This window comes from Zosterops lateralis (assembly GCF_965231275.1).
Source record: "Zosterops lateralis genome assembly, chromosome: 3".
Classification (NCBI taxonomy): domain Eukaryota; kingdom Metazoa; phylum Chordata; class Aves; order Passeriformes; family Zosteropidae; genus Zosterops; species Zosterops lateralis.
Window position 1 is genome coordinate 65,165,218 of NC_139764.1, and position 12,293 is coordinate 65,177,510.

Consider the following 12,293-nt stretch of genomic DNA (forward strand, 5'->3'; position numbering starts at 1 on the left):
GTTTAAGGTCAGGATTGCTTACCTGCTTTCTCTCTCTGACTCTGTGACTTGCATTCTCCAGGAGGACAGGGATAGCCCCTCGACAGAGCAGGCAACAACTACTGGCCAGGGTATTCACCTTGGAAATGGGAAGGATGGTTTTACGTCCCCAAGGCAAAGAAGAGGAAGCCTGGCACAAATATTGGTTGTGAGATGCAATGGCAGAGTTCAGAGGGAAAAAAGTACAGCCTTGAGTATCTCCATAGAAAAGGCTTTTGGGAAGAAGGACCCTAAGCTGCGGCACTTCGGTGGATAAAGTTACACTTTTGCAGCTCCCCCAGGCGACAGGACAGAAGTCTTGGATAAAATTCCAGGTTATCCTGTTGTCTGGCTCCCAGGTCAGAGCACTGGGTGTTTCTGGCTGCTGACTTTCATAATGCATTGTATAAGGAGACCAAGTGAATCATTCTACATTGATAATCTACTCTGAAAGACCCTGTCCCTGAATGGACAAACTGTACACAAGGGGATTTTTAACTCTTACAAACCTTCTCTTGAAGTAAGAATTTCAGAATCACTTAGAAAACTGAAGAGTCACACACGTCATGCCTTGTGTAAATGCCCAGATTTCTGTTCTGTTCCATAAAATAAATTTTACTAAGCAGTAAAAGAGCAAACCCAATACTGCTGTACACTAAGAAGAATCTTTATCAAATCTGAACTTTGCTGCGTAAGTGGTTGATTTGAGTTAATACACTTCAGGAAAAAAACACTCCTATGGCTTAGCACATACCTTGATTCATCAGAACCAGGCTTCCAGCCAGCAGGGCCACACAGTTGGTAGGCTGGTGGTTGTGAAGGTACTGGAAACCCCATCCACGTTTGTAGGATGTTTCGTACATATATCCTGAGGCATTGGCAATTACTTCAAGAAATCTCTCCTGTTGAATCTTGCTCAGGTAGCTGTACAAGAAGTCATAAGCAGTGGCAAAACCAACCAAGGAGTGAGCAAGAGGGACTTCATCCCAGGGGGCATCCTTCACTAGCCTGTCAATAAATAAAGATGGCAATTAATAAAGTTTCACCTACTTAGTTTTCCCCTTTACTATACTATGATATGTACATGACTTAAAGTCTCCAAAGTTAGATGATTCACGTTGAATTTTGACACAGTAGTAAGCTACTTACCAATTCTCTAAACTGTCTTTTCCTGTTGTAAGTATGGACAACATTAATCTTCAAAGCTCATAAACTTTATTAGAAAGATGAAGTTGCTAAATATTAGAAGAATATTTGAAAAATTCTGGGTTTTGCTAGGAGAAAGATAGGCAGAATACTGATTGTACAGAAATTGAATCTATTAATCTGGAGAAAGGTTCATATAATTTTTGTGATACGTAAGTAAGTAAGTAAGTATATGACATGGTTTATAAGTAATATGCCATGGTTTATACTTCTCCAACCTCCTGTAACAAATCTTTTTTCTTTTCCAAAGGAGTCAGTTGATGATAAACGGTGCCTATGAGACTAGAGCTGTCTTTAAGCAAGCATAATAAAACAACTCACTATACTGTTTTTTCATGCCTCAAATTCATTCAAAGACAGAAGTAGAGAAGAGGAAACTTAGTTTTACTACAGCTGGAATTAACATTCTTAATAAACACTGGTGTTTTTAATGCTAAGACAGAAAAGAGGTAAAATGCTGTCAATACTCAAAAAATATTTTCTAGGAACTACTAGCTTGTGTCCAATTATTACACTGAACTTAGCAAAATAGTAAATTTTTACCCAGAAAATTCATAATATAGGTAGCATGGAACATATATTCCTCTTAAATCAAGTATACATTGTGTATTAAAGCCTTTAATTTTACAGTACTTCTAGGCCACAGTTCTACAGAAAAGAAAATATGAAGGAATACATAGTGAAAATAGACTTTTATAAACTGAAAAATCATCAGTTGCTTTCATGCTTGTTCTCCTCTTTCACTTTTTTTGCAATCTATTTTTTATTACAGAAGTTAATTTAAATTGTTGAGATGAGTATCCTACTACATTCAGTAAAAATGGTGCTGTGCTCCTGAAGGCACACATATTCCAGTTTCAACCACTTTATGACTCCACAAATATGATTTCATCTTCATTTGAGTAAGCAGCAGTGTGAACAGATGAGAAAAAAAGAAATCCCCAAAGAGTAGGATAAAACCAAAAAAATCTGGTACAGAAGCATTTATTGGCATCCCAAATGCATTAATAAACCATGTAGAAATTATGACCATCATCTTAAGGCACTGCAATGATGGCAAAAGACATCATGTGCAAGTGAAAAAAAAATTACCTTTAATTTTTATTCCAGAATATTTAAATCACTGGAAGAACTCAAGTTTGGCACATTCATACTCCCATGTAAGGAAACTCTCTGTATGCTTTTTGATCATCTGAATTTCCAACAGTTTTAACTGTTTAACACCTCTCAGCTTTGATCCTATCTTCTGCTTGCAGTGAAGTTAAACATTCTTTTTTCCTTTTTAAAAATTAAATATTTGTCTCACGGATTTAAATTAAATACATCAATCTGGGTTATCTGGTCATTTCTCAATTTCAATTAATTCTTTATTTCTGCTTCTTCATCCTTCCTTATAATTGAAAAAGTTCATAAAACGTTGTTGATTCTATACATAAATCTAAAGTTCCCTTCTATGCCAATTATATACAATATTCTGGCACCATGATTCCTGTCAGGAATCCTTTGACACAGAAAAAATCCTTTGATCAGGTATATAATGAATTCTAATTTCCAAAGTATTTTTAGTTTCACTAAACATTTGTATATTCAGAAATCAGAGTTCAAATAGGTACAGGAAATTTCACTTTAAAGGCATCTGCTTGGAACAGTTACAAAGAGTTTGAAGCTAAGCTATACATTAGGGTTGAAGAAAAGTACAATGAAAGAATTTGAGCTCATTTAAAATATTTAATTCAAAGTGCAGTATCCTTTTAACAACACACAAGCTCCTAATTAGATTCTGCTTAAACCTATTCTGCTTTAACCTGACCTTTACCTGACTTAATTTAAAATGGGATTTGCCAGTGGAACTGATTTATTGCAACTTTCACTGTTAAGGTGTACGCAAACTTTTATGTTTAGTTTCTAACAGAATACCATATCAAATTCTACAGTGTAAGAGCATATAATAACCTCCATAGTACTTCTTCTGACAAAACAGAAAGCAGTCTTCTACATGGGAGGTGATAAATTGAGAAGTTATTTATAACTGCATTTAGGCTCCTGATCTTTTCAGGAAAGAAAAAAAAAACCCAAAACCAAAACAAACCCCACAGCCTTTCAGTGTAAAACCCTTATGTTAGGCACCCTTATCACACATGCTGACATAGTTAGCCAGCTTGGGTTAGACAAGCAATTTTGTCATAACTCCCCTCAAATTGCACTTCTGTACATTAAAGTGTTGTATAAAATTTCACAGAAGAGATTCACAAGTAATAAAGAAAATTAAAGATGACTATTTAAAGATCTTAATTTATAAACACACAAACCCACAGTCAACATCTGTTCTTAAGGTGAAGCTCTTTTGAAAAAACAACTCTTTAGCTGCTATAAATCAGTGCACCCCTCTTAACTTAGTTTCAAAGGAACCAAGAAAAGTACATGAAACATGTGGTAAATGATTCACAATAAGAATGGTCAAGTAGCAAGCATTACATGCGTTTTGTATCTAAATTACATTCTCATTTTTCAAATGCATCTCCCAGTGTCAGACTTGGTAAATAGCCTGGCTGATAAATTGCGGGAAAGCACAGAGTCACAGGCATGCACTGAATCAATGTATGTGAAAAAAGTGTTTTCAGGGCTATTAACTACTAAGAAATGTATGCATTTATACAAAGATATGTAAAAACAAACTGACACGTTGCCCTATACAACAAGCTATTTTCTAAGCCACTCAAGATTAAAACTTAACATCAGAGAGTATGAACTTCAGCTTCACAATTCACTGTGTGTGATGAGAGCAAGTAATCTCTACCTCAAGGCTGCATTAGCCTTGTCAGCCTTTAAAGGCATCAGATGTTACAAAAACAAACAAACAAACAAACAAACAAGCCCAAAGTAAATAAAAATATCTATAATGGGTTCTTTAATATAGAACAACTACAGAGTTGCAGACATAGGCATTTTGAGCAAAGGTATCCAACTGTTTTAAAAATTCTAAAATATATTTTAAATTCTAAAACATAAAGGCACCCCTACAGTACCTTTTTACACTTATATACTTGTATCTGTACATACAGGTATATTTGGAAGAGGAATTGTATCTGGAAACTTGAGGAGGTTATGAAAGAGCAAAAAGTGCTGAACAGTTTTGCTACCTCATGATCAAACTCCATAAACATCCAAAGCCATACACATTGCTCTGCACAAAAAAACTGCTGTCTGTACAAATCCTGTTAATGGCACAGGATAAATACATGCCTGGGGTGTTCTTTAAAGTTTTGTTCATCTGTGTCCTATAACATAGTTTTACTTTATTTTAAACATATAGAGTTTGATATGAATCCTCCATGAAGAAACTGGAAATAAAGAGATCATGGATAAGCCTGGAATTATGGATAAGCTGTATAAGTTGTAGTATAGTTTTCCTACATGTGTTTAGAATTTTACAATGGTGCAATGTAGTTTATCTGTTTTAGATTTGCCACCTTCTACAATGAACAATGAAAATGAAGAGGGGATTAAGACCCTGTTTTCCAGTGATCAATTGAAGGCACCAAGATCCATCATGCATGCACTGCATTTGTTCTGTGTATACACAGCACCTTCATTAAACACATTTCCAAGCTCTAAATAAGCATACCATCTGCATAAATTTTTGGATGGAAAGTAAAAACCACTATCACCAACAAAGCCAAGATCACTACAACCTCTCAATTTCTTGACAACATTCCTGATGCTACTACTGCCTCTTCTCTCAGTAGGAACATGTTTCTGTAATTTCTCACTATTCACTACCAAGTAACTACTTCCTTACTGAAAGCAGGGTCACCTGGCTTGGGGCAGTCCCAGACATGAGTACAAATTGGGAGAAGGATTCACTGAGAACAGACCTACAGAGGCGGATTTTGGGGTTCAGGTAGATGAAAAGCTGGATGACCCAGTGATGTGCACGTAGAGCCCAGGAAGCAAATTGTTCTGGGCTCATCCAAAGCAGCATGGCCAGCAGGGCTAGGAAGGAGATACTGCCCCTCCACTCCACCCTGGTGAGGCCCCACCTGGAGTGCTGCAAACTGCTCTGGGCTCCTCAGCATAAGAAGGACATGGACCTGTTGGAGTGAGTCCAGAGGAAGCCAGAATGATGCTCAGATGGCTGGAGCACCTCTCCTGTGCAGAGAGGTTGAGAGAGATGAGGTTGTTCAGCCTGGAAAAGTCTCCAGGGAGACCTTACAGAAACCTTCTACTACCTAAAGGGGGACATATAAAAAAGAGGGGTTTTGCATGGCCAGATAATAAGACAAGATATGGGAGAACAGTTTTAAACTAAAAAAGGAGATTAGGAGTTATGAGGAAACTCCTGACTGTGAGGGTGGTGAGGCACTGGCACAGGTTACCCCAGAGAAGTTGTGGAACTGTTCGTGGCTGGGCCAGATGGAGTTTTCAGCAACCAGGTCTAGTCCAAGTGCAGGGGTTTTGGAAGTGAAGGATCTTTTAATGCCCCTTCCAACCCAAACAATTCTGTTTCTACGATTCTATTAGCATTTCTCTCAGAAATACAAGCCAAGAGGGAAAAAAACATTATCTGGCCAGTTCAAGGCAGGATTTAAATCAAACTCTGCTGCTCAAGTGACTTCCTTGATCATGACCTGTGGGATGTTTACAGTCATCTTTCCTTCACTGGGTATCCAGTTCTTAAAAACAAATTTAAGTAAATAGGAAAATAATCCTCTTTAATCTGAGATATAGAATACCCTTCTAAGCAGTGTGAGATCTGATTTTTGGCCGGTAGGCCAACTAACATGGTATCAGTGCATGCAAAAAGAAGAATTAAGCACATCCTGACACATGCATTACACAAGTAATCCACATCCGGAATTTCAATGCTCCAAACTTTCCCATGACAAATTAATGCAGAATAATTCCTGGAGGAGTAGATTAAAGGAAGGCTCCCAGTACTCCCTCCTCAGTACTGAAATTCTCAGTCTCACTAGAAGCCTGCAAAGGAAATGAGTGAGAACTCTTTTCTAACAGCATAGAGGTGAAAATTAGTTCTAAGGTAGCCTTGTAGTGCATTTTGATGCCATCTACTTCAGATATGGTAGCCAGCTGTGAGCAGGGTTGAGTTTAATGCATACTAAATGTCAAGTGTGGATGCAAATGAGGCAAATAACTGGGCCAACTGACTGTACAATTGGTGCAATTGTACAGTCTTCCCAATGCCAAGGCCTTGGCACTCTTGCTATTGTCCTGACCCACTTCTGAGGGAAGAAGATAGAGCTTTAAACCTCCCACTAGGCAAGAAAGAGAACTATTCTTCTGTGGCTAGACAAAGCATAGATATCAAGAGGGAAAACACCTTCCAAGGGGAATGAGACCACCAACATTTCTTTTATAAACCAGAACAAATTTTAAATATTTTTCTTTCAAAGTCTCCAAAACAATGTATTTTTTTGTGCTCAAGTGGAATATTTTCTTAATAAATAGAGCAATATTCTACAGTTGTCATTTTGGGAAGAAAAAAGAAAACTTTGAAAAAACCCACCGATCTCAGCTTTTACCCTTCCCACATTTTTCTGGTTGGCTACCAAAGCAAAAACCCCATTATCTGCCTAACCTTAGTGCTTGGTTCTTTGCAACAACAAAGAAGTTAAGAATAAAAAACATACTTGAAAAACTGATGATTTGTGTTTCTGATGTCTAAGGCAAAACAGGTTTGCCCCTCTCTCTTTGCCAGTCATGTTTCAGCAGCAGCCAATCTCACATGCTTGTGTTCATTGCAGCTCAGTTGACAGGAAAAAAGGCAAAGGAGTGGTTAAATGTAAAAGGTCACACTCATGTCAGTGTGGGGAAAAAAAGGCAACACATAGACAGACTTTTAAGAGCTTACTATAAAAATAGAGTTGTACTGCTTAGGTGCTACGGAGAGGAAAGTAAAACTTTAGTTCCTTAAAAATCTCAATCTACTTTTTAAATTCTTTCCCTCTATTTCCTCACTGGTATATGATCGTCATTCTGATGCTTCTTTCAGATCTTCTCTCATTTTTTGGCTTTGATCACAAGAGAGTCCTTCTCACACAGGGTTTGCTTTTATGATGATTCTGTGTTAACACATTAATAAACTAGAACTGTCAGTTTTTGTTGTTCTCAGTGTTATATTAAGCAGACACAGAAATTTAATTATGTTATTATTTTAGGAGATTGCCATTTGCTCTTGTTTTAGCAAAATTTTATACCAGTCATGCCACAAAGTCAGCTCCCTGTAGCTACCACAGAACATCAGCACCAATTTATCTTCTGTATCAATTTAGGTATTAAAGAAGCTCTCCAAAATCCAGCTAGCAGTTTCACAGACATGCACAATTTCTATTTTTAAATACCACATATGTAGAAGATAAAAACAGCATAAGGGTTTGATATTTCACTTACTAACATAACATATATTCCAGATATCAAATTCATCCTCCTACCCTTTTTCTTTTTCTTCCTCTCTGTAGGAAACAGTGTATCAGCATCCTCCCAGATTCTTTTATAATAACTTTTATTCCACAGTCTTATAAAGCCCCCCTAAGCCTTCTTTGAATGTGATTGCTAGTTGATTATTTGGAGTCAAAAAGATGTTATAAATTTCTTGTGTCAGCACAGAGACTTGCTTTATTTCAATTTGGCATATATTAATTTATTTCAGTTAAATGATTTTCCGCACATTTAATTACTTACACATATCTATTTTTACCTTATAACCTCTGTTGTTCAAGATCTAGTACTGTCTGGATACTAACAGCAAGGGTCCTCCTACAGTATGTTCCAGTACTTTGTAATAAACAGTGACTAACAGAAGGCTACATGATTGCTACTTTATAAGAAAGCAGCAGAAAGGTCACAAATTTGTTATGCTGAAGCCTCCTGTTAGCTTTTCCTTAGCTGCTGCTATTTCCCTGGAATGTCTGCATGTGCTTGACAATAATTATCTGCCCTGTGACACCCACAGAGCCGCTGTTAAATCCCACACTTTACTGCACATTGGTAACATACTTGTCTTTAAAAATGGGGGATCAACTATGTGCAAAAAAATCCAAAAACAAATCCACAGAAATCTCTTTCTGGCCATTGCAAATGAGAACATCTCTCTTGCTACAAGAAGGGTGCAGAATTTGTGAACTCCCAAGGCATTTGTTTGTAAGGTGGGCTTAGTAAAAAACAGAGTTTTTCTCTGCTTTGTCCAAAACAGAATCTGACTGATCTGTTATTTCTGCACAATGTGTGACTCGGATTACATCATTCCGCTCGGTACGGGAACGGGATGAGCCAGCAGCATATGGAAAGAATCACGAGCACAGATCTTCTCGGCCAAAACGTCCTTCTGGTGGGGAGTGCTCTGGGGGCCAGTCAGAGATAAAATGCCAGAAAACACATCAATATCCTCTGTTCCCTCTAAAAAAAGGTAATGCGGTTCACATATAAGGACAAACTTCCCATAATATTTTAGACAGTATCTAGATATCCAATCCATGGAAAACCATGGGGTTTATTTAATACCAGCTTTTAATTTTTACAGGCAAAACCATTAATGCTCATCTATTTCCACTAAAATATTAATGCATGTTAGTTTGCTGTTGCTAGTCTCCACAACAGTGTCACTCCCATATGATTTTGGGTGATTGTTATAGTTAGCTGTTAGCCAGTGCCCCTCTGTTTATTTTAAAATGTAAACCTACTCCAGGATGTAGCCATTAGGGATGCTCTGCTAATGAGTAGCATGCCTATCAACATGGGTTGTTATGACAAACGGCTCAACCTCTGCTAGTTGACACAAATGGGAGCTCAGTTATGGGTGTACTTTGTTATCTGACATAAAATGACTATTTTAATAGATGAGAAAGGACCAGAGTTCTTAATTACATGCCCCTTCCATGTATATATCAATTACCAGTAGACTTTCTCATAATTGTATCCTGGGATATTGAACGGTATCTTGGACTATTGAGGATTCCACTAATGTAAAGAAAATATTTAAAATGTCAGCCTCCTTAATCTCCTAGCATTCTGAAACAAATAACCAGTGACATTTTAAACCATATTTCTTTTATTCAAGTACTGCACATGCTTTTGTTTTCTGGTAAGGCTTAAATTTTATTTAACATTGCCACAAAAACTAGAGGAAACTCATTAAGATGAATTTCTTTTTTTTTTTTTAATTCTAAAACTATTTTAGAATCAATGCCGTGACAGCAGAAGTCAAAAGAAATCCAGATTACACCACTGAAAGAATTAAGCTGCCAATGCCAGATTTAACTTTGCAACATGTTGATGAATCTGTCAGTGATAATAAAGATACTTTTCCAGAAAATTTACATGTCGGTTTTGGAATCTACATTACTGAGGACGTCTAAGGAGAGGCTTGTTTTATTATCCTTACTGATAACTCTTTGGAAAAGCTCTCTTTCCTGATGACATAAAGGTTTCTGGCAGATGACTCTCCTAATATGCAAGACTCCAAAGTCAGGCAACATCAAGACTGCTCCTTCTTCCCACCCTCCTGATCAGAACGCATGTGCCTTCCAACTATTTAATACGGAGAATAATCATATCATCCAGAATGGTATTTTCCCAAAGTCTCAGGAAAACCAAACATGCCTAGATAGACTGCATGAAAAATTCTACCACTGTGACACTGCCAGAACAGCTCATACAACAGCCACAACTCCTATTTATCATGTTTATTCTTCTAGTCTTATCCTAAGTGGAGAATTGCATGCAGTAACATTTTCTGGTACTTTTAAGTTGAGTTTCTTAGAAAAAACAGATTTACATAACCTGTTTGCCCAGTCCTTCAGCCTCTGAACCCAGTCTATTTGAGCAAAGCCAGACAGTGCAGTACACGCCTCAGAGATGTCACATTCCTACTTTTCTGAAAACCACTGTTGAACAAGGAGGAGAGATCTCTATTACTGCCACCACTGATGGGGCTATAGCATAAACTCCATGCTGACAGCATTCAGACGTAAAGTTCTCGGGGGGGGGAAACAAAAATGGAAACCAGATCCATGTTTCTGCTACAGTATTTGAAGAGCTGGACAGCTGGAGGTTATACAAAGGGCAGCTTAGCCCAGCTCTATTGCCTATGTTTACAATTTCCTCCTACACTTCCACTACTACTGAGCAGATTATTGCAGTCACTTCTTTTGCAAGGCAGAGAACTCTGATTAAACCTTCAGTGATTTCTGAATGGGATGTCTACACCAGAAGGGAAAGATGGGAAAAGCATGGTTTCTCTTTCACCTAGGTAATGCAAGATATTTACTTGAGAAAAAAACAGTAGTTAGAGGCAAGTAAATAATATCAAAGCCAAGGGGAAATGGGATATCTGCTTGGTTCTGATTGGTAGCTGGTCAGCTAGGGCAGAGGAGAGTATTGTAACAAGGGCCAGAACAACCACAATCAATCCAGGGCAGGAATCACAGGACATAAGACACTTCAATAAGGTTGAGACAGAGAGTGAGATGTAGGAAACTGAAAAAAACAGACACAAATGAGTTCTCCTACTCAAAATAATACTTCCTCCTCTTTCTTATTTCATTAAAACAGATGGCCATGTAACTATAGCCTACCCAAAACAAGTTAAGAAAGAGTGTGAACAATGAAACTAAGGAGGAAGGTGGTGACTTTGGAGCAGTCTGTTCTCCTATTGGAGATGGTCATACATCCTTGGTCTGTAAGCTATATCCCTCTGTCAGTGCGCCAGGAGAAACACACACAGTCTCCAGAGCTAAGACTGAAGCTTCAGTGGAAGAGTTTGGAAATTACCCTCACTGTTGAGACAACACTTCTCTTCCTAAATCCCACGTCTTCTCTTCTGTGACATGCAGGCAATATATGGCCAGTGGGTCCCTTCTGTCTCTCATCACTTCTTTTGCTCTAGCTCAGGTATTTCTGTGGCATTCACCATTTTCACTTAGTGCAGGGGAACCTGGACACTATCATGCCTTTTCAATCATGCCCATCAGGAGGTATAGATCCCAAGTTATGCTAGCTCAAATCCAGCATAATTCCAGTGACTGTCCATGGAAGGCTAACATTCATAGGATACTACTAGTTGGTTACTAGAAGGTAAGGAATAGTAGTTTGAGTAATGAATACTGCCTGAACAGCTAATGCTACTCCTCCTGTGCTGACCTGAATCTTGACTCACACTTCTGCTGAGCTGCTGTCACCACAGAACTGTAGAAGAGCAGCTATGACAGAAGGGAGCTGTGCCCCTCCAGCTCCATTTCGCTGTCTTGGGCAGATGCCACTGTCCTGGCAAAGCCCACATTCCCATCCTCTGACCTATTCACAATGACAGCAATCCTGGGCAGTAGTCCACAAGGTGCACCAAGTGGCAGCTCTTGCAGGGAGGTAGGGGAAATGCATCTGCTTGAGCAAAAAGAGAAGATAAATTGCAGGTGGGTATGAAAAGGAGAAGACTTTGGGGTCTCAACCCTAGAATCACCCCTACAGTGAGAACATTAACTTCTGTGCCCACAGAAAGAGTGTGGCACAGAGAAGATAGAGTAACTTGTAGGGATGACAACTCACATCCAGGGGAAGTTACTCCAGGAAGTGGTCATCAAAATGCCAGTTACTCAGGCAGTCCCAGTAATCAGATGGACAAGTACCATGTCCTAGTATGTCTTAAGGAGAAGCCCAAGAACCATGCAGCCAAGTGAAGCTGCCAGTCTGAACTAAAGCTCAGACAGATGTTAGATCAGACTGCAGAAGCCCAAGAGTGTCACCTATTATACCTTTTTCATAGGTCTCCCATCTCTAAATTCTTCCTAAGGAAGAATTAATTACCGAAAAGATATGTATGAATCTGAGAAAAATAAAATTGAAAGCAACTCTTTTAGCACTTCTTGCCACAAAACAGATGTGAAACTTTCTTCTGACTGAGAGTGAGTTTGGATTACACTTTTTTCTTTTTACAGCAAACAGGGTGTAGATGGATCATGGATCATGATCCTTTCAGCATCAACTTTCAAGAAAAGTCCAGTGAAGGTGAAAAGCTGTGTGTCACTGCTGGTCCAGATGAGGGTATATACATTCAGCAA

At 38.4% G+C, this 12,293-nt stretch overlaps 1 protein-coding gene across 7 annotated transcripts in view; it reads right to left on the minus strand.

The window, feature by feature from the left end:
- LOC310906610 (dermatan-sulfate epimerase) overlaps nucleotides 1-12,293 on the minus strand; it is a 176,698-nt gene that overhangs the window by 8,607 nt on the left and 155,798 nt on the right. For 6 of the 7 annotated variants that reach the window (XM_083856012.1, XM_083856009.1, XM_083856007.1 and 3 more), the window contains one exon: nucleotides 773-1,026. In XM_083856012.1, the coding sequence (XP_083712138.1) occupies nucleotides 773-1,026 (254 nt within the window). Of the gene's footprint in view, nucleotides 1-772; nucleotides 1,027-6,872; nucleotides 7,779-12,293 lie in introns of those variants that run through there. The other variant, XM_083856011.1, reaches the window with a different exon arrangement.